General features: G+C 47.7%; 4 protein-coding genes across 4 annotated transcripts; 1 reads left to right on the top strand and 3 right to left on the bottom strand.

Moving 5' to 3' along the window:
* Positions 1 to 451: 451 nt before the first annotated feature.
* EV420DRAFT_1486003 (uncharacterized protein) lies at positions 452 to 1,155 on the top strand (the record flags this gene model as incomplete). Its single annotated transcript, XM_060470333.1, has 5 exons — positions 452 to 481; positions 598 to 671; positions 820 to 918; positions 971 to 1,028; positions 1,078 to 1,155. 5 exons carry the CDS (start codon positions 452 to 454, stop codon positions 1,153 to 1,155), a joined length of 339 nt encoding a protein of 112 aa, XP_060323600.1.
* Positions 1,156 to 13,611: 12,456 nt separating this feature from the next.
* On the bottom strand, positions 13,612 to 14,492 carry EV420DRAFT_1135116 (uncharacterized protein). Its single transcript, XM_060466003.1, has one exon. The coding sequence runs from the start codon at positions 14,303 to 14,305 to the stop codon at positions 13,745 to 13,747; it is 561 nt and encodes a 186-aa protein (XP_060323599.1). The 5' UTR covers positions 14,306 to 14,492; the 3' UTR covers positions 13,612 to 13,744.
* A 1,752-nt stretch (positions 14,493 to 16,244) lies between these two features.
* On the bottom strand, positions 16,245 to 17,423 carry EV420DRAFT_1486000 (uncharacterized protein; the record flags this gene model as incomplete). The annotated part of the gene is made up of 4 exons (XM_060470332.1): positions 16,245 to 16,698; positions 16,784 to 16,917; positions 16,953 to 17,116; positions 17,165 to 17,423. The coding sequence occupies 4 exons, from the start codon at positions 17,421 to 17,423 to the stop codon at positions 16,245 to 16,247; spliced, it is 1,011 nt and encodes a 336-aa protein (XP_060323598.1).
* Positions 17,424 to 18,201: 778 nt separating this feature from the next.
* Positions 18,202 to 22,196, bottom strand: EV420DRAFT_1485999 (uncharacterized protein; the record flags this gene model as incomplete). Its single annotated transcript, XM_060470331.1, has 17 exons — positions 18,202 to 19,086; positions 19,337 to 19,499; positions 19,738 to 19,923; positions 20,061 to 20,118; positions 20,208 to 20,226; positions 20,487 to 20,524; positions 20,579 to 20,655; positions 20,677 to 20,712; positions 20,757 to 20,794; positions 20,976 to 21,004; positions 21,119 to 21,177; positions 21,400 to 21,512; positions 21,563 to 21,608; positions 21,664 to 21,718; positions 21,946 to 21,985; positions 22,038 to 22,087; positions 22,181 to 22,196. 17 exons carry the CDS (start codon positions 22,194 to 22,196, stop codon positions 18,202 to 18,204), a joined length of 1,908 nt encoding a protein of 635 aa, XP_060323597.1.
* Between the last annotated feature and the right edge of the window lie 528 nt (positions 22,197 to 22,724).

Below are 22,724 nucleotides of genomic sequence, written 5' to 3'. Positions count from 1 at the left end.
GGAGACATGTTGAAGTTCTTCTGATACTGCCAAATTGACATTGAGAATGATCTCACATCCCACAATGCATCAGTAAGTTCACATCTGTGTGGTGAGCATGGGAAGCATGGCAGGTATATGAGATTTTGAGCCATGTCATGCCATGCATAGCCATGCACACAAAATATCATTATAGTGATCATGCACCTATACAGTACTGGTATGGTGGAGTGATATTGACATGGATATTTTTTTCTGAATGTTTGGAGTTGGTTCAATCCCTGCAGACACCAGAATTGACTTTGCGTTGGCCCTGGCAGTCAGCAGGAGATCTCACATAATTCGCGATCCCAAAATGGCATGAGGTCCGAGCGCAATCATGTCACATCATTGTATCACATGCATGTTGAACTTCGGTCATGATGGATCCTTTCGCTTGTTATCTTTCTTCCTTCCTTCCCTTGTCCTTGACATGCTGGCCCAGACTTCTATCCTCATTCTGGTATGTATTTTCTTAAACCTTATTCATATCCTACCATTAGAGACCTTCACAGGACCTCATACCACTCTAATATGCTGAGCAATCTCACTCTATTCATACCTCCACAATGACTTCAGTACTGTCAAGGCTATACTCATTCTGTCAAGACCACAAACGTTGGTGTTGGAATTATTGCAGTGGGAGGCTTGCAGTAGGTATAATACTAAATTGTTAGCTACTAGAGCTCCTAATGAGCTCCTTATATACTACACAAAGTATCTAGAATATTCTACCAAAAGTATTAAATATATCTAAGTATCGTGACAAATGAGTAAGCTGAAGCTTCAGGAATCTTCTAGTATGAGCTTGAAGTTGCAAATCCCAACAGTTGGGAGTAACAATGTGCACCATGCGCCAAGGTATTGGGATGGCCTGCAAAAGGGACTTGATGGAACAAGGTGAGTGGTTCATACTGCTGCTGTTCTTGGTGCTCATTTTTTGCTTTGGTAGCATGTGTAATATCTTTCACATCCGAATACGATTCCGGAAGGTGCATCACTGCATTCAGGTGAGTTGTCTTCCCTCTAACAGTGTCTGGCACCTAATATATTTCACAGGTCTGTGTCGAGTGCATAAGATCGATTCAATACCCTGGGTCTGCTGGTAGGATGTTCGTGCTGGATAGCGGAGCTTGAAGAGAGTGGTCACTGGTACCTTGTTACTGTAGTATACTTACAATGTTATGTTGTAGGATATATATTCAATGCTATTCTTTCTATACCAAGCATAAGGAACAGATATGAGTTGGATTTCCGGTGCAGCAGATGCAGGTATAGGTGGTATATGGCATGGATGTGTATTGCGCATGGCAGTGTATAAGGTGCTATACACGGTGTATAAAATTACACAGGTACCTTATACAGCCATGCATGTGTATAGCTGTATAGTTCGCATGGTTTACATGGCACCATGCAAACCATATGGATGTCAACTTACTGATGTGAGGTAAGGGTCAACTTTTGCCATGTACAGCGACATTCCTTCCTTCATGGGGAGGGATCCGACACAATTTTCAATTTGAGAAAAGACAACATCCTTCATGATCCTTGCCTGAGATGCCTTCACCTTATAATGCTTATCATATACATAAGCACATGATGAGTCGAATCGGATTCCGACAAATTTGTATTCTGTTACATAGGATAGGGTATCCCCAGTGACATAAAGCAAGGGAATAGCCTCAGGTGCAAGGGCCAGAGACATCCACAGATGGGATTTCTGCAAGAAGGTCTGATCACATCAAAACGATCAGATGAAGAGCTGTGGACACAAGGTGCACTCCGAGTCAGCTTTGTTGGGATTTGGCAATCCAGCATCATGCCGAAGTTGCTTATTAAGGTAGAAGTCTTAGGAAAAGCATGGAAAGTTCTAGTAAAAGTACATTTAGTATAAAAGTAGGTACTATAGCATAGATCCTCATGCGTTTGCAGAGCTCAGCCAAGCACAATACTATTGGCTTGCTACTGCACATGTGACACTGGGAACGAACCGATACCCCATTTTCCAACAAGCTTTCTTTTATGACATTGCTTAAGCCCAGAAAATCATAGTCCAGCAGAATGTACGCTACCTGTGTGGGAAGACAGACAAGATGATCTCACATCTCATCAACTGCAAACGTGTACCTGCAGATATCAAATCACGAGCCGAAACAGAAAAGAAGAAGCGCAAAAAGAAGCAACCCACATCCGAATCAACGGCATCTCAACCTGTTGAGAGAGAAGAGTGCATTCCACTTTCAAAATTATTCAAGTATGGTCCTTCAGGTGACAACGATGACCTGTTACCCTCTGGACGTCAGGTAAAGGCCCGGCTTGACTTATTCTGGAAGGGTGGAGTGAAGAATTTGGAGAAGGAGATGGAGTTATATGATTTGCTGCAAGTGGGGACTAGTAATTCACCAATTGTAGTCGAATAGAGCCCTAAATAACACCACTATTCACTGAACAAATGAACTTGGTTTGACCCCTCTGACCCCAGTCATGACCAGGGGGTCATAGAGGTCAGAGAAATTCTCGCTGACCTCTCATTTGACTGACCCGGGTCTGACCTGGGGTCATGACAACACTGGGCAGAGCCACTGACCAACCTTTCCAGTCCGTGTTGTACACAAATCCCTGTAGTTACAGGGGAACGAGTTGTACACAAATCCCTGTAACTACAGGGGAGCCATTTGTGTGCACAGGTCAGGGAATGGTACTATACACCCTTGCTGTGGTGAGTCAGCATCTTGTGATGCCTCTTGTGACTGCCTGGTGCATGATTATGTGAGCAGTCGAGCCCACTGTTGCCTTCAACATGCTAGGGTCCTTAGGCAGCTCGTCTCCCTGTTAGGATTGTGCCAATAAGATTGCAGTAGTAAGTGCACATAGCGGAATGCCATGGGATGCGTCGGGCGTAGGTGAAGCTATTAGCAATGTCACCCCTGAGCCGAAGCCCTAAGATGAATACGGACAGAAGTCCGCGGAGTGGCAGAGACGAGGTAAGAGATAAGTCCAATGGATCGGAGTTCCGTGGACTGGAGAACGAGAGTGTGACTTAGAGTCAGAGAGAGAGAGATTGGGCTGAACCAAGTTGATATTCGAACTGAGTATCTACAGTGTAATTCTAAGGCTTATATACTAGTTAGGAGTCCGATCTAGTTCCTACTCGGAGTGGTCTACATTCTAGGGTTGTCAGAGGATGTATTCTACCGGTCGGTAGCTGATGGGGTCCGATGACATGTTCGCTACCGATGTCGGGCTATTGATAAATTGTAATGGAGAAGTGAAATATAAAAAGGAATATGAAATGGAATATGAAATAGAAAGTGGGAATCAGAATCCGTAGGCTTCCGGGCTGTGGCTTGTTGGGTTGAGTGGAAGTCAGGTTTCCGTCGGCATGCTCATTACAGTATCCCCCCTTTAGCATTCTTGCCCTCAAGGACACAGATCCCGATGGCCGAGTGTGTCCACATGGAATTTTTTCTGGTTGGTCACGTGAGTTTTCAACTCTTGACCTGTAACCACCACCATCTCCGTGTCTTTCCCTAACTCCATTGTCAACATTTGCTATGTCTTCTAATGTTGAGTATCGTTTGTCCGTAACTCTCGAGCCCTATGAGCCCGCCCTGACACCTGACAATCTTCGCCTGGAAGAACTAGAAGTTTTCTTCGATGAGCGGGATGCTGTGGAAAAAGTGAGGGAGGATGCTGTGGAGGCCCATGAAGCCTGGAAGGCGCAAAAGCTGAAGGAGGAGAAGAAACAGGCCCAGGAGTTGGAGAGGTGGGAGAAGAAGTTGGCATGGGAGAAGCGGGTTGCCGAAGCCAAGGCAAAAAAGGAGCAGGAGGAGCAGGAGGCCATGGAGAGGAAGCGACAAGAGGAAGAGGTGGAGGCGAAGCGATTGGAAGAAGAGGCAAGGGCTTTGGAGGAGAGGAAAACCGCAGAGAAGTTAGCGGATGAGGCCAAGGCCAAGGCCTTGGCGGCTTGGAAGGCCGTGGAGGCCGAGAAGGAGCAGGCAAAGGAGAAGGAAGGTGGCAATGGGAGTGGGGGGAGCAAGGTTGGTAGTGGGTCCGATGGAGATGACAAGTGGGAGAAGGACCCGAAGGGGAAGGCGCTGAAAAAATTGGTAAAGCAGAGGAAGGATAGGAAGGGTAAGGGTAAGGCAACGGATTCGGAGGCCGCAGGGAATTCAAAGAAGAGGAAGGCCAAGTCCAGTGCAGTGGTATTGAGTGGAGAGGAGGAAGTCACAGGGCCGTTGGGGCGGCCATTGAAGAAGTTGAAAACTGAGCCTGAGATGCAGGCGGATGACGAGGAATATAAGGATAATGGTAAGCCTCCCCGTGGGTTCCGACTATTTTGCTGACTTGGTGCATAGAGCATTGTGGACGTTGTAAGACAGACAACGTAAAATGTTTCATTCGCCGTGGGCGTACTTGTGAACGGTGCAAATTAAAGAAGAACAAGTGTGTGTTTCCACAAAGTGAAGGTTCGGGATCCACGGGTTCCAGTGAGGTCATCGACCTCCTACAAAAACTTTGCAACAAGATGGACAATTTCCAGGAAGGCTTGGAAAGGGTAGAGGGAAAGGTGGATTTCCTTGGAAGCCACGTCGATGACTTGGTCGACGATTTTCATGAGGGTGATGCTCCGGAATGGCCATCGGATTTCGTCAAGGAGGAGTTTAGGGAGGAATGGGTGGCATCTAAGGTCGAGCTCGGAAACCTCAAGAACATGAACTCGGAGGCCCTATGGATCGCAATGCGTATGCGACTTGACAAGGATGTTGCCCAGTTGTGGAATGCTCACGTGATGGGTACCGAAACCCTTGATGCCGCGGATCCCTTCGAGGTCGCCAACATGCAAGTTTGGTATGGCTGCCTTGGGAAAGACGGTCTTTGATTGGCCATCAAACATCGCGACCATTTCTTGGACACAAGGGACCAGTTCTATGCACTCGGAGGCCGTCGGATTGAGTGGGCATTGTGGAAGAGGTATTTGGAGGATGCAGATGAGTTTTTGGTAGAGAATTCCGAAGGGGAATTGGATCCCGAGGAGAAGAAGAGGGATGAGATGTGCCCAGGCGCGGGTGCCATTGGCGTTCCGGCACTGGATGAGCTGGAGCTTCTTGTTATGAGTGATGAGGAGGAGGCAGGAAGTGGAAGAGAAGATAGGGTGGACGAGGATGTGGTGATGGGAGAGTTGGTGCACGTGGAATCCTAGGCGCCCTTCTTGGACTTGTATATATTTTTTGGATGTTGTCTTGTACACGGATTTTGAAAGCATGGGCCTCAATGGGCATAAATATATATATATATATCTTGGCTTGTAGGCTTGAGTGAGTAAGAGGGAGAAGGAAAGCAAGAAATAGGTGCCCGATGGGCTCTGTTCCCAATTAGGAAGGTAATTTGCAATAGTTTTCCAGGATTTGATTTGAAATTCGAGGAGCGGAGACCATAGGGAGCTGATAAGTTATGAGTAGGTCAAGAAGCAATGGGCGAGGGTTTGAGGGAGACTTTGCGGATGGTGACTTTGGATAGCGGTCCTGGTTTGTCTGGGTAACGTTGGTGGAAGTCTTCAATGTATTTGTCCGCGGAGAATTCTGTAGTGGGGATCCAGGCAAACTCTTCATCAGTACCTTCATAACCCAACCATTGGACTTGGTATAGGAGTGGACAGCGGAACCAACGGTCAAGTTTAGAGTTGAGGATTTGAGAGATTTCATACTGTTCTTCACCGTCGACTTCAACTGGAGGTGGAGGAGGTTGGGTACGGTTAGGGATAGTATTGGTCTCCACGGGTTCAAGTTGGGAGACATGGAACACTGGGTGAATGGAGCGGAGGTCCGATGGGAGTTTGAGAGTGAAGGAATGGGATCCTGGCTGAGCAATGATATCGAATGGTCCTAGGAATTTTTCGGCAAATTTCGCAGTAGGGCGAGTAGTTCTGATATGTTTGGAACTGAGGTAGACTTTGTCACCTACTTTGAAGTCAGGAGCCGGGGACCGCCGCTTGTCCGCTTGTAATTTGTAACGGGACTGAGCATAAGTGATTTCATCTCGAAGGAATTGGTGGAGTTCGTCGAGGTTAATGATGAAGTCACAGGCCCGAGCGGAGGCGATGTCGCGTTCAGGATGTATGGTGATATTGGGATGATAGCCTTTGTTAGCAAAGAATGGAGAGATTCCGGTGGAAGCATTGGGAGCATTGTTGTAAGCAAACTCGGCAATGGGTAGTAAGGTATTCCAATTGTCTTGTTGATAGGAGCAGTAGATGCGGATGTACTGTTCCAGAGTTTGGTTAGCGCGTTCAGTTTGTCCGTCGGCCTCTGGGTGATATCCGGAAGTGAACTGAAGCTCCATATCCAAGGCTTTGGCAAGAGCGCGAGTGAACTGGGAGACAAATTCAGAGCCGTGGTCAGAGGTTATATGATTGGGGACGCCATGTTTAGCAAACACATGGTTAACAAATAACTGAGCGAGCTCTTCAGAGTTGATGGTATCGTGGGTAGGAATGAAAATTGCTTGCTTACTTGCGCGGTTGACCACTACAAGGATAGCAGTGAATCCGTTGGAATCCAGTAATTGTTCGATGAAGTCCATGGAGATGGAATCCCATGGGCGTTCTGGGACCGGCAATGGTTTGAGTAAGCCAAAAGGACAGTATCTAGGTGTTTTGTTATGTCCACAGGTAGTGCAAGATTTAACGTAGTGGCAAACGTATTCACGCATCTGTGGCCAGGTGTAATTCTGTCGGACAAGTTCGAGAGTCCGATTTTGACCAAAATGACCTGCCAAGATGTGGTCGTGATTGTTTTGGAGAACGCGAAGACGGAGATCATCGGAGTCTGGGACATAAATGTGATTGTCAAGATGTAGTAGTCCTGATTCATCCATGGACCACCGAGAGGAGTTGGAAGGGGAAGATGCGAGTCGGAAGCCTTCAGTGGCAGCGGAATCCAACGGCTGTGCATTCTTGATATCAGAGTGGAGCTTGTCGATGTCCATGATAGCACTAGTGCATAAGACAGGACCTTCAAGGAATGTAGCGTGGAGTGAAGCAGAGAGTTGTTCTTGAGTGAAAACGGGTCGGAAATTGTGAGGGTTGACTTGAGCATATTGACTATCCCCCTCTTTAGGGTAGACGTCCCATCATCTAGTGAGGGCATCCAGTTTCCCACCAAGTTTACCCGGTCAGAACCGAATAACAAGGTTGAATTGGGAGAGGAATTCGGACCAGCGTACTTGACGTCGAGTAAGAACCTTGGTAGTAGAGAAGTACTCAAGGTTCTTGTGATCTGTAACGACATCAATGGCTTCCACGGAGCCTTCAAGGTAGTGGCACCAGTATTTGAAAGCTTCGAAGATGGCTAGAAGCTCTTTATCGTGCATATCGTAGTTGAGTTCGGCACCGTGGAGACTCCGGGACAAGAAGGAGATGGGATGGATCTCACCATCCTCAAGGTAAATGGATAGGATGGCGGCAATAGCGTAGTCGGATGCATCGGTTTCCACAACCAGTTGATGGTCGGGAAGCCAGTGGGTAAGGATAGGAGCATGAGTAAAAGCTTGCTTCAACTCATTGAAAGCGGATAGGCATTGTTCGTCAAATTTCCACGGAGTTCCTTTGTGAGTGAGTCGTGTTAAGGGCAGGACGATCTCACTGTACTCATGAATAAAACGGCGGTAGAAATTAGCAAAGCCGAGGAAGGATTGGATATCCTTGACCTTGCATGGAACTGGCCAGTCAGTAATAGCTTTGACCTTGTCTTCAGACATGCGTAAGCCTTCAGGCGAGAGAATGTAACCAAGATATTTGATGGAGTCCCAATGGAATTCACATTTGGAACCCTTGCAGTAGAGGCCATTAGCCCTGAGTCTGCGAAGGACTTCGCATACGTGTTTTCGGTGATCCTTGGGATTGTCGGAGTAGATAAGGATGTCATCAAGGTATACGACGACAGATACATCGAGCATATCGGAAAAGATGTCATTGACGAAGCGTTGGAAAGCCATGGGAGCGTTGGTGAGTCCAAATGGCATGACACGCCATTCAAAGGAGCCGTAGCGAGTCCGAAAAGCAGTTTTCCATTCATCACCCTCGGCTATGCAGACGAGATGATAGGCATGACGAAGGTCTAGCTTGGTGTAGAGACGAGCAGAATGCGTGGAATCGAGGAGGTCGGAAATGAGGGGCAAAGGGTAACGGTCTTTTTTAGAGATTTTATTAAGTCCACGATAATCTACACAGAGTCTAAGTTCACCGGTTTTCTTCTTGACAAACAGTACCAGAGCTCCATGTGGAGAGCGGGAAGGAGTGATGAAACCATTATGGACATTATTGTCAATAAACTTGTGTAAGGCCTTTAGTTTGGATTCAGAAAGGGAATAGATGGGTCCAAGTGGAGGGGTGGAGCCTTCCTCAATATTGATCTTGAGGTCATAAGGGCGATGCTCAGGGAGCTTTTCAGAAAGGGAATCACTGAATACATCAGCAAATTCATGGTACTCCGGTGGGACATCAGATAAGTTAGCGGGGGCTGTGGAGGTCGCCTTGCCATTAACACTAGGCATAGAAGGCTGCAATGTGAACTGCTGAGCCCCTTCTTCTGCACAAGCTCGGACAAAAGTGGCAGCCGATATAATAGATATCTTGGGGGTGGCTGAAGCACCAAAGGAAGGAATGGTAGGGTAGGAATAGATAGGTTCATAAGGCGGCAGAGCCCGTCGGGATCTCGATTTTGGGGTGGAAGATGATGATTGGGATGGTTGGATTGGACTGGAAGAGTCCGAGCGGACTGGCACATGTGTGTCAGCAGCTGCGGAAGCACTTGAAGAAGAAACAACTGATAATGGTGAACAGAAAGTGATACTGTGCTTTACCCAGTTAATCAACAGATTGTAGCGGGAGAGCCAGTTGTATCCCAGAATGACGTTACAAGATGAATCTAGATGAGTGATATAGAAGTCAATAGGAAGGATGTCTCCAGAAGGGAAATGGATTGGAAGGGAAATGGATTGGGAGATGTGAGATCCGACGGAGCTGTCGAGAAGCCGAAGTTGGACAGGTGGGATAGATTTGGTAAGGAGATTGTGATCCTCAACATACTTCGAATCAACAAAGCAGTGGCTAGAGCCAGAATCAACGAGTGCAAGAAAACGAAGGATAGTAGAAATGGGTGAACCATCGGACTCTGATCCAGAGCCGACTTCAGATGAGAGAGAGACAGTTAGGGAATGATTGGAAAGAGCAGCAGCATTGAGGGTTATGATCTCCAGTGCACCGTGACAGTCAACACAACCCTGTCCTAGTGCGGAGGATACAGGGTTGCTCTCTAGTTTTCCGATTCCGACGGAACCGTTTCAATAGAGGCAGTGGACTCGGGAGTAGGGGCAGGAGTAGCTGCAGCTGCATGACCCCGAGCAGTGGCCACAGCTTTGCGCTTGTTGCAATCTTCGGTCTTGTGCTTACCTCCACAGAACATGCAGAGGTTATTCTTCCGACGGTGGTCTTTTTCTTCTTGAGTAAGACAGCCATCTTTGCCTAGCTTGTCAGCATAGGGCTTAGGGTTGGAAGAGGAAGAGTTGTTGGGGGAAGATGAAGATGATCCCGTGGAGCCTGAGTGGGAGGACTTTTGGCTCACAGAGTTGGAGTTGGGGGATGAAGAGTTAGAACCCTTCGCCTTGTTGCTGTTGCTGGAAGAGGAAGATGGGTTACTGTGATTTTCTTGGGAGATTTCGGCTTTCCAAGTCCAGTAGCGAGCGTCGAGCTCTTGAGCAAGATTCCACATATCACGGAGATTATCGGGTTTCCCGTGGTGGGCCATATCATCCTTGATGCGAGAGCAAAGGCCACGGTAGAAGGCATGACGAAGAGAGTTGTCACCGTAACCAATAATGGCAGCATACTGATTGAATTTGACAATATACTTCATGATGCGGTCTCCGTCGCACATCCGAAGATTTTCAAGCTCATCTTCGGCATCACCGACAGCGTCAAAGGGGCCGAAGTTGGTGCGGAGTTCTGAAAGGAAAGCAGTATAGGAATATGCCCAAGCAGGGGGGTTGCGGTGATTAGGGTGGAGGATATCCAGTTCGAACCAGTCAAGGGCGACACCGGAAAGGAAGGAGATAGCATAGTTGACTTTTGCCATATCCGATCAGAAGGCGTCGGGACGGTCGTTGAAGTTCAACTGGAGGGAGACGATGAAGGCCTTAAGTTTTCGGGAGTCCGAACCATCAAAGGTATCTGGTTCCTTGACCTTGGTGCGTACCGCACGTTGTCGATTGCCATTGACAGCATCAGAGACGCCGCGGAGGACACTCATGAGTTGAATGAGGATCTGGGCGTCATTATTGGGAGGATTAGGGTTGTTACCAGGATTGTTGTTAGGTTCTCCTCCAGGACCACCAGGACCACCAGGACCTCCGGGGCCACCAGGATTGGGTGGGCCACCGCCAGGATTTCCTGATGGGTTTCCGTGGCCATTCATTGGCATGTGAGGGGGGAATTCCCCGTCTTCTGAACCTTGGTCATCGTCGTCATCACAACCTGGGATGTCATCGAACAGAGAGGTAGTTGGGTTCTGAGGGGGGTCACTTCAATACTCGCCCCAGCCATTGGATTCTGATCGCTGGGCTAGGAAGGGGTTAGGTGATCGGTTGGCATCTGATTGGCGAGCAGTGAAGCCACTGTGAAGGTAGGTTTCCCTATGGGATTGTTGGCAAGGGGCGGAATCCGATCCGAAGAGAAGGGGACCCTCTTTTGAAGCAGAGGCAGGGATATCGTCCATGGTGTAGGTTCGGTTGTTGACCGTGGAGTTGCGGCTGGTTTCTGGAGGAACAGTAAAAGTAGAAGACATGGTTAGGAAGAAATTTCGACTCAAGGGTTTGAGTTTGAATATACTGTTAGGATCGTGCCAATAAGATTGCGGTAGTAAGTGCACATAGCAGAATGCCGCAGGATGCATTGGGTGTAGGCGAAGCTATTAGCAACATCACCCCTGAGCCAAAGCCCTAAGATGGATATGGACAGAAGTCCACGGAGTGGCAGAGACGAGGTAAGAGATAAGTCCAACGGATTGGAGTTCCGTGGACTGGAGAACGAGAGTTAGACTTAGAGTCAGAGAGAGAGAGATTGGGCTGAACCAAGTTGATATTTGAACTGAGTATCTACAGTGTAATTCTAAGGCTTATATACTAGTTAGGAGTCCGATCTAGTTCCTACTCAGAGTGGTCTACATTCTAGGGTTGTCAGAGGATGTATTCTACCGGTCGGTAGCTGATGGGGTCCAATGACATGTTCGCTACCGATGTCAGGCTATTGATAAATTAATATGGAGAAGTGAAATATAAAAAGGAATATGAAATGGAATATGAAATAGAAAGTGGGAATCGGAATCCGTAGGTTTCCGGGCTGTGGTTTGTTGGGTTGAGTGGAAGTCGGGTTTCCATCGGCATGCTCGTTACACTCCCCCTCCATCCCTTGGCCACCATTTTTCATGACTGTGCTTCATGCTAAAGGCCTTCCTCCTCACGCCATTTCTGTTACCTCCCTGACTGCCACCACCATCGTCGTCCTGCGTATTGAGGGAAAGAAGCGGAAAAAGCAGTGGCACAGCCACTTGATCACTCTGCGGTTTCACAGACCGGAGCGATTGAGCGAGTGGAATGAATACCGGGGATGCATCCTCTGCTCCATTCCTGCATCCCGAAGGCCCGAGAATCATCGGAATGTAATGATATTGTATTATACAGTATAGTTCTATACTTTCCTATATATTAAATACATCCCAGCCTTGATTAATATTCATTTTACGGTTGAAAAACCGCATTTTGGTTCATTTGCTCACATATATTCATTGTATGCTGTTCTATACACCGTAGAAAAGAATACGATGGGCTGCATATGAAAGATTATGTAGTATACTATCCAAACAAAGTGTCTGATCCACAGTGATCTTCTCATAGAAACATCGTCACTCACTTCATTGCTTAGAAGAACTGTTAGAAATTCACCCTCAGTGCACTTTTGTCTGACCAAAATAAAATTGTATCATGGTGTCAGGGCAGGTACATTTTCAGATATATACTACTCAGAATAGATGAAATCCATAGTTTTATTGACTCTGCATTCTCATTTGAACATGTACTATGGGATAAAGGATGCAGAGTACTTGCATTTGACACCATAATTCATATTTATCTATGAATCAGCTAGAATGTATGGATAACTAAGCTATACATGATATACAAATGCCAATAGACATCAATATATTTGATTTTAGAGGGATGGAAGAACTTCATGGCTGTACAATTGCGATCCATTGCTTGCTGCAGTCAGTTTAGGGGTTATCCAGCAAATTCCGGAAATCCACTCGAAACGTTCTTTTTTCACTAGTTCATACATGCATTAAATAAATGGACAATACAGCCTCAATACAAAAGGGGAAAAATAGAGCGCGAAGCGGGCAACGACGAGCGGGAGGGGCGGAGCGTAGGGTGTAGCAAAGCGTGAGAAATCTAAGCGTGACAACTCTGGTGTGGCTGTGCACGAGCTGAGCGCTTGTGCTACAAGCCATTCCCTGAGCTGTGTACAAATCCTGCTCCCTGTAGTTACAGGGATTTGTGTACAAGCCCGTTCCCTGATGCTACAGGGAATTTGTGCACAAAATGGACGGTATAGCCTCCGCTGACGAGCCTTCTTTTTGGATGGGCGACGCTGGGATCGACCAGAACAGCGTGGTGGGATTCAACACTGGGAGCCCGGGAGACTGCCTTATTCTCTTGATGACACGCCGGTACGAAGAGACGACCCCTCGTATAGTGTCGATAGCAACTCGGAGAAGCGAGAACAACGATACCATCTCGGAGTATTGGGTCAATAGATGGATAACATCTATCTAGGCCTGATTTTCACTGGGAAAGATTCCTGCGCCCACATCAGGCCACAAGTACGGCTTGCCGATGATCATCGTCAGGATCAGGAGGAGCCGGTCCATCGGAGAAGCGCGAAATTTTCATTCCAAATCCAGTCATCACCACCTGCCCACGTATAATCCTAACGCCGTGCCAACAAACACGAGCAGTAGGTGTAGGCGACCTGAAAACCCAGCAAAACACCGGACATACTTGCTTACGCCTTCCGAGGAGCGAAATCCTACCTCTCAATTTTCGAACCGGCGAATCATTCGATCCGCTGCCAAGGGTCGACTACGCTTTCTATATGCATCCGCAAGTCTACGTACCCATCACGGTGAAGACAGTCGGTTCCCGCAGCTCGTTACCAATCTCCACGGACTGAGGTCTGCGAGAACCTATTTCTTGTTCTCTCCACTCCACACTAATAACAATATCCTTCCCAGACCTTTCTCACTCTCAGTGGACCAAGAATTACGAAATTTGGACCACCCCACTCAAAGCTAGTTAATGGCCGGAGCATCTGCAGCAAAAGTAGTATGTGTTTCCTTCCTACCACGTGCGTTTTACCGTCCTCATTGAACACTATTAGTACGATACTTCGCTTTGATGCAGAGCTCTCGTTACAAGTGACCATGGAGGAGAATCTATACGTGCACTTGCTCTATTCCCTCGACTTATCTGCGCAGTTCCTAGCGAACATTAGCTCCCTCTCACTACTTAGCCATGGATCCGCTCAATCACATAATAACAATTCATCCATTCCCTGTTCATTGTTCAAGGGTGATAAACGGCACACACATCAAACGCAGCCTGTCATATCCCTGTGTTATCTCTGTACGTTTTTAGGAACTGGAGCTGGGTATAGATGCGCTAGAGTTCCCGCTATGAATATCAACATCACCTCTTTCACACCTGCATACCATTCTCCGATGGTAGGGATGCCGTATTTGATAATGCCTGAAAGGAACAATGAACAAATGCGGGCTATATCATGATAATGATATACGACACTCACCTGGAGGTTTGAAGCCGGCAGTGAACTTAGTTCCTGTTCACCATCATCTCCTCCCTCCGCGGCAGCAACCTCGCCTTGGCCAATTCTGCTTTCTTTGATTGCCAGGCGTCTCTCCAAAATGTCCCATAGAGCAGAAACCATGACATATATTCCCGCCATTCCTATGTGGGCAAACAGAACAATACGGAGGACGTTGAACGTAGCGGAATTGCTCTCAGAGAGGAGGCTCTGGACAGCCAACAGACCTAGCGTAATGGCGATCGTGACAGCAAAGATGAGGGCAAGGAGTATCATTCGTGAACTTGACCTAGAGATGGCAGAACGCAGTAGGGTAGACACCTGAGTAGACGTAGAGTGGGATGGCTTGAACATCCGGTCCGATGTATCAGTAAACTGGGCTTAGTTTAGTACAAAGGCATAAAAAACATGCTATAACATCAAAAAGACTGTTTTCAACTGTATTGAGGAATGCCAGGTAAGGTGAGGAATAAGGGAGAGCAACGGTCGCACCTGACAGGAGGTCACAGGAAGGAATGCATGCGTTAGGACAAAAAACGCGGTCAAAACAGAAAGCATTATGTAACGCATGTGACTGTGACAGGTGCGTTCAGGTGCCTCAGATGCATTCAAGCTTGGTTCAAGCCCACATTGTGTTCTTCGGTACTTTGGGATTAGCAAAGAGCATTTCAGACCTTTTCATGCTGCTGGGGTACTCATAAAATTGCTTGTTTCAGCAGAAATAGGAATTATGATATTGAACAATGATCTGAGGCATTCGCTGGATAATACAAGTCAAAAGCAGTCGTATTCGGACCTTTGAAATGCTCACAATTGAAAGATATATCTAGAAGGAGCACAAATAAATTGTATACCTGCCCCGAGATCATAAGCATATGAATGAAAAACAATGATAGCGAGAACATACAAATCATAAGTGGCGTATTGCTCCAATCCTATGTAGTTCTTCCATCCTCGAATAGCACAGGTATTGAAGAAACTCTGGATACAAAAGATGTCAGCTATTATCAGAAAAGAATGAATTAAATAATACCTGCTAGTGCGCGACGATTGTTAGGAAGACGTCGAGTGCACGGATGACGTACTTGGACCTCTCGAAATGTTCATTTTGGAGGTCCAAGTACGTCATAATTGTGCGTCTAGGGATGAAAAAGTGTGTCTTTACAGAGGAGCATGGTTCGTTAATGGACCTAGACACATGCAGGTTGAGCAGAAAAATAGCATGTACACGTTTAAACTCACTTTCACTTGCTAATCCACCACTACTATCACCATTCTTCGTCCTTGAGTGAACAGAGGTCGTCTCGTAAACGTGTCTGATTTGCAGAATCCGAAGCTGTAAACCTGATCCCAGCAATGGCGTGTCCGACAATACTGTTATATGCCATCGCCGTGAAGAGGAACATCGTTTTCAACCCTGGAGGGAGGGGGTAGGATTCGATGAGCAGCTCCCGTATGTCGAGGATAAGCTGTGAACTATAGGTCTCCTAGACATGGTTGTGAGAATACATTCCAAAATGCACTGGGTCCTCTGACCTTGATGCCTCCTGGTGACGATATTTCCAGACTCGTAACATGTTGATATGGAGCCCCCCCCCCCCCCCCTCCTCCACTCGTTTACACGCGACGTAGGCTCGAGCCGAATATCGTTCTTGACACGAAGAAGGGTAAGTTCTTGAATCTCGAGTGAGCTGGCTCTCGTCGTTCGTCATGGCATCTGAGCTAATAAGCATCATCAGCAACGAGATAGATAACTACATCAATGGTGGATCGCTTACCCCGTCATAACATACATGTTCAGGTTCGGAGCCGCACTAAACCGTTTCCCTTTTCCATCCCGATATATGCCTGTAAACCTTGTTATCGTGTTCATTCGAGGAATGCGTGGAAAGTGGGAATGTAGCAACACGCCGGTGCATCAAACATGAGAGATCCCTTCCCAAATCGGATACCAGATCTATCCTAAAACAAATGCTTGATGTTAACGTTGGCCAGAACTGAGAAACACACGACATACCAGGTCATTCTACCTTCAGAAGGACATCCAGCGTGTGAGAGGTCGCCGAGGGATCCAAACTTGTCCTTACAATGTTGTAGGAGACTGCGAGGTGATCTCATCTAGGTGCTGGGTTGGGGACAGGGACGAGTATGCATGGTGGAGGCATTGCGTCCTCCGGGAAGTGTACGATTATGCAAACATCCTTCTTTGGTCCTACTTGAAGTCCGGGCTTGGCTATCGGTCCCGAACCGATAGTATATACCCGAAGCTGTTGAGTGAAGCGTTTTAATTGCCTCAAAGCTTTGATGATAACGTCAACATCTTTGCGATATACTTCAGGTATAGAGAATGGTGGACCCCGTTTAACAAGGGCCTGCATTCGGTTCCATAAAAGTTCCCCGTATTCGCGCTTAAGTTGGTCCTGTACGGAACGTTCTCCAGAAACACCACCTTGAGTCTGAAGTATTCTGTAAACATGGAGCAGAGCTCCTTCCGCGCAGGACCAGACGTGGTGAAGAGCATATTCCGCATATGAATAAATGCGACAGCACCAGGGACCTCGTCGAGCTTGATACCGAAGACATCGTCCGTACCAGGTTTTGTTTCGACAACGTAGTCGTGCTTTGTGCTGAGTTCGAGGTACTCGATGAGTCGAACAACATATGGTGACTGACTGTCGATGCCCAGGTGAACATGTCGGGATGTCAGGTCTTTTGGTGTTGCTTTCGCTATCTCCGATGTGAACGTTCTTAAATGCGGAAGAAATATCTATCAAAATGGATGAATACTAGCTGTGGATAAAACGGCTCATCATACCCAGAGGCTTGCCGCACTCTTTCTTATGCTGCTTCCAATCCGCCACTTGACAGTCACGACTGCAATACCGAATCTCGCGTCCGATGGATTTGGACCGAGAACAGACTGTCATTTTACCGTCCTTCTCTTTGTCTTCGACCTTGAGACAGTACTGACAACGGAGCTTCATCTCTTTGGACGTTTAACCTCGTCCCTCTTAAATTGCTTGCTTGCAATCTTTCCCATCATCTTCTCGAACATTTCCGAGTGATTCTTGAGAGTGAACTTGGTTTTCGAGTGTTCGGTGGTGAAGACAGTGATCTCGGGCGTTTTACCTTTGCATGACATGAGGACGTTCATAACAAAGTTTGCTGGGCAACGTTGAAAAGCTGCTAACACAGATATGTATATTCACGCACCTATGTACTCCGATCTGATCATCCTTGCCATTGAAAGTTGTGCCAAACGAGCCTTGTGAGTGTCATCTTCTTTGAACCCAATCATTTTGTCGAACCGAGAGTTGGCCATGACATGAGGCTGCGTTGGAACATTGGCGTTATCCGGGAGCATAAACTGCTGCATGAGATCGAGGAATCCCTGTCCACCATCCCGCGTAACTTCGTCCCTGTTCAGCTCCGGACAATCCGCCTTGCTTCTGATGAACGTGACATAGGTCATGTTTTGCTCTGCCGCGCGCAGACCAGCTAAAAAAATGCTTCTCCCCCTCCTCTGTTGAGAGTGCAAGCCACTCCTTCTCAAAGTCCCCCTCAGTTATAAGGCCGACGATGTGGCATGATCGCCGGAGCTGATTGGTGGCAGTGAAACGACGGAAGTGAATGAATCTCTTCGTTCGTTGTTTCTTCAAAGACTGAGGCAGGTTGTGAACGAAAGTGGTGGGAAGGCAGAGGGGCTTTGGGGTCGTAACGTGCTTTGGTGTGACGATTCATTACCATCCACGAATCCGCTGTGTGCGTCTCGATGTCGGGGGCATCAGGAAAGCCTAATATTCGGTCAAAGGGGGACTGATTCAGACTTTTGATTGGGGGCACGAGAGGTCAGTCGATAGTGAGAGAAAACTCGAGGCGGCAGGGAAAATATTCAATAATTTGCAATTGCAATTAGGGGTGGTTGCCCTTAGAATCTTCTCGGTAAATTTATCCACGCACACGCGCGCCGTGTTTCTGCTAATGCTCATACTGAACGTGTTTTCAGGAATGAGACCACGAAAATGTATAAGGCACCCTGCGATCTCGGACCGAGGAGACAGACCTCTGGTGCGCTCTGGTGCCCGTAGATTTGGGGTGTAGCGACTGTCACAGCCTATCGAGCCGTCCGCCAGCGCGACCGAAATCCTACCAAAAGGAGTCAGCTCATGCTTCAATGCAAGAAAGTAGCATACATGACTATCAAAATCAATGGATCCTGCTCAAACACCAGTTATGTAGATAGTGATGAACTATGATATCGATGACGATGAGATGAGATATTCATGCGTCAGAAGTGTAGAACCCGTTGACACGAAGAAGGGAGGAAGGATGCTTATGGGTATCAAAGCGTTAGGCGTGCCCATTCCAATGAGAAGGACCTTTCCCCCGCTTTTCGCACTCTGATTGACATTAGCCAGAATTCGAGAAAGCCGGAAAAGAAGAGGTACCCACATAGACAGCCATTTGAATACACAGTTCAGCACCAGTATATTCATATACGACATCATATCCTCCGCCAAATACCTCTGCTCGAGATCATCAATGCCTTTTGCTGGGGCCTGCGGCGATAGACAATCTACAGGCACACCCTTTGAACGTTTGTAGATGAAACCCTTCCAGAGTTTAATTTCGCGGAACACGTCGTCTCTACTTTTATGATCGTTGAACGTTGACGTTGAACGCGCGAGTCCAGCAGCCAGCATCCCGATAGCTTCAGCCCCAAATGCAAGTACTTTGCGTGTGTTTCTCGAAACTCCAGCCCGTTTCGATGCTTGCAATACAACAGACAAAGGCTCCGTGAATGCTCCCTGCTCGCACGATACCCTGCGGGGCAGCATATGCACATGTTTCGCAGGGTGGTTTATCCGCGCCTGCATCGTACCATCGAGATGGGGGAACGATTTAGCACTGCTCCGGAAGCGCATCCCCTCACAGAGGTTATACCGGTTAGATCTGCAATATTCGCATGATCCACAAAGGATTCCGGCTTCAATAGCGACGTGCTGACCGGGACGGAGGTGCGTGACGAGAGGCCCAACGGATGTGATGATTCCCGCTGATTCGTGGCCAAGGACGAGGGGCGCTTGAAGAGCAAAGGCACCGTTACGCGCGTAAGATAGTAATGCAGGTTGGACCTGCAGAGCCCGGTAGAGAGGACGGCGATTTGAACGTGATGGGGAGGAGGCGGCGGGAGGGGGCGGCGGGTATAGCGAAGGTCGTGTGGGCCATGTAGAACGAGAGATGGAATGAGGGTGTCCATTGTTGGAGTAGGTCAAGTTTTGGTGCAGCGTGACTGAAACCAAAACACTGTACGTGCACGCATTTTTGCACGATCGTACTGAGAGAAAGTGAAGCGTGGGAACATTTTAGGCGTCACTCTCCTACTCCCATCATGTCTACGACCCTCTTCCCTTCCAAATAGACGACTCCCTCCCTCTCAGGCCATCCCTCAAGACGACGACCTTTCTCCACAGCCACCGACGTCTCTTCCGCATCTTGCACGCCTCCCAAGTCGACGACTTCCTTCCACAGCCACAGACGACCATCCCTCCGCCGCATCCTTCAAGCTCGTCTTCCCCAATACCGGCTTCCTCCCTCCCCCTTCCATTATCTCCCTCCCTCAAGCTCGCATCTTCTCAATTCTCGAGTTGCTTGGTGCCGAGTGCAGGCTCGACGAGTTTGACTCTGAGTCGAGTTCTTGCTGTTCACGGTGTGATCCCAAGCGAAGGAGATGGAGGGGTATTGCCGGGTCATGGAATTGAAGGAGCACCTGGTGTTGTGCGTACCACGGTGAGTCTTTAAGCTTTATGCTTTGGGTCCGCCCCTCTGCTGCATCCCTCTCAGGTCGCAAGCTCATCTTCTGCAACGCCGACTCCCATTCTATACATCCCTTAGGCCAGCATCGCCTCACTGCTCGGTTCGAGTTCGGGCCGAGTTCTTGCCCCTCACGGTCCAGAAACCGAGCGAATGAGCTGAGAGACCATTCGGTGGTGTTGCGTATTCATTGAGACACGGCGCAGCTGCGAAGAGCTCAATGTTGGTGGGGATATCCACGCAGCTTTCGGTCTCATTCTGGATCTGAGATCTGAGAGCGCACACACACCCTCACTCTTCAACCTCGCGCGCCCGCTTCCTCGATCTCTCTGTACTGTAGTCTACTTTGTAATCTAGTTGATTTTCAATACATCCCTCTGCATTCTATCTGCGAGTTATTCCTTAGCCTGCCATTCACTCAAACCAGAAACACGACGCTTACCTTGACTTGGAGCATTGTCCTTCAATTCGACAGTTTACACCCAGCCATCTTTGACTGCACCAGTCGACGGCTGCATTTTCTTATGCGTGCAGTGAACGGCTCATTAGGTCACTGCGACACAGTTGACGAATCCTGCAAGCAATTGATTTAAATCTCTCATCAACCTGCGAGTAAAGAAAATGCTTACCCGTCAGTTTGCACGCAATCATGTATATACATATGGTTCTTCTAGCATCAGTAGTTGATATCAGAATTTACTTTCAAAGTAAAGGCACGTACCGTAGTATAGTGTACATGAGATATACACGGTCTACACTCTAAATAAAACAAGCCGAGTTAGTCAAGGCAACGAGATCAAGGTAGTCGAATACTTGCCTCACGCGTAGTACCCCCCTCCAGTGAACTAGCAAAGTCCAGCTCCATCCCCTTCCGCATGGTTGTATTCAATCTGAATGAGCACAGTCATTACGACAGTAGCATGACATCCTGTCCTGCGTCGTCTGTGCTACAGCAACAGTTAGAGATAACCTAACAAAACATTAGGCTTACCTCTCTGAAACAAAGTCAAGGCTCGTTAAAGGAGAGCCCTACAGACCAAGGTTATACCTGGGGAAAGCAGGAGTTAATATCTGCGAGCAGAAGTTAGATGGGGTGCTCATCGGATAAGCAGTTGAATGGTTGACGTCTAGTACAAGCTCGAAAGTCAATGTGAGATCTTATCTAGACATCTTCGAGTGAATGAAAGCAGCCGTATTACCTCAGGCTGACCTGGTGCCCGTAAACGACGGGCTGAAAGCCTGAGAGAACACCCGCAAAAGGTTTTCGTTAGTAGTCGTTATGAGGGTTGAACAATTTGCTTATCGTAGGCCTGTCGTTAACATCTGTGAACGGAAGTTAAGAGGGTTGCTTACTGGACGGTGCTGTATGACGGTCGATGTCTAGCACGAGCCCGAAGGCCAACGTATAGAACCTAAAAGTCGTTAAAAATATTTTGATGAACAAAAGTAAGAGCTTAATACCCGTGTTGCTCAGCCTGCAGATCCTTTTGACTTGAACAGCACCTGTAGGTGCGTAGCTTGATCATAGACGGTAGAGTCGTCTTGACCGTGGTCTGCGCCTACGAGACTCAGAGGTAGTGCTACAACAGTAAGCTATAGCCATGTGAGCGAAAAGATAAGGGAACCATACATACCTTGGATTCATCCCCGCACTCTGAACGGAATTTCCGCCGCTATCCAAATCCAACAATCTTTCAACGACTCCCGTAGCCATATCTCCAATGTTACTAGTCAACGGTTCCTTATACTAAAGAAATATCTAATGAGCGTCAAGTGAACCAAAAGCAGGAGGATTACCTTAGGCTGAACTGACGAACGACGGACAGCAAGAATAAAATTATAACTGGAATAGGCCATCTTGGTTAGTAGTTATTTCCAGAGGTTGACGAGTCACTTACCATGGGCCTGTCATAGTCATCGAGCCTGTTGCTTGATACTGCCGTGGAAAGACGCCTAACGACATTCGCAAGTAAGATTACAATCGTACTAAAAGATAGTCACATTGGCAAAGAGTGGAAGGGGAAATTGCACACACCATAAATTTACTCCCTCAGTCTCAACAGTGCTTCAATGCCTCCCGTAGTCGTATCCCGGATGTTAGTCGACGGAATCTGACTCGATTAAACAGATTTCTAAATCTAATCAACTGCAAGTGACTAAGAAGCAAGTGGATCATTTACCATAGACTGAACTAGCGTCCGTGAAAGCATAAGAGAATATCTGGAAAATGATCTCGTTAGCAGTTGTCATGAGTGTTAAACGAGTCGCTTACCATGGGCCTCTCGTAGTCGTCGAGCTCCTTGCTCGATACCGCCGCGGCAACTTAAATAACGTCGAAGTAAACCTAGGAAGAAATATTAGAAACATGAAAATTGGGTAGGAGATACAACAAGCTCACCGTAGAGGTCAGTGAACTTGATGCCGTCAACATGGTGGTGGTTGAAGTCAAGTCTAAAAAGGCAGCTGACGGCGATCACGGAGATTACGACCACCGAGCTCGCCTCTGTCGAAGACGCGTACAGCGGTGATCAGCACGTTGAAGGCATACTCAATGACGAGCAGTGGGTGGGAGAGAGAGAGTACAAGAGCGGGAGAGCAAAGGAGAGGAGAGAGGGGAGGAGAGGAGAGGACTGGGGGAAGAGGGAATGGGAGGGAATGGGTAAAATCTGTCGGTAGACTGTCGTATTTATACCCATTCACGACGGTCTCGATTCTACAGGATTCCATAGCATGACAACACGGTGCTGAGGTGAGAAAGATCCGATCGGGGTGAAAATTTCCTGCATTCTGAAAATCGGAAAATTGGGAAAATGTTCAGAACAGCTGGAAGAGTTACCCGTTGAATGGCAAACTTACAGCAGCCAATATTGCGTGCGAACACAGACCCGAACATCAGTCGAGTCCGTTCCTCCCTCCCTCAGACCAGCCTGCCTTGGTTCCAAGTCGTAAACTCGATGTT

The sequence above is a fragment of the Desarmillaria tabescens genome (genome assembly GCF_030435595.1).
Source record: "Desarmillaria tabescens strain CCBAS 213 chromosome Unknown EV420scaffold_77, whole genome shotgun sequence".
Classification (NCBI taxonomy): Eukaryota; Fungi; Basidiomycota; class Agaricomycetes; order Agaricales; family Physalacriaceae; genus Desarmillaria; species Desarmillaria tabescens.
Note: the sequence above shows the minus strand (reverse complement) of the source record. Positions and strands in the feature narration are given on the sequence as shown.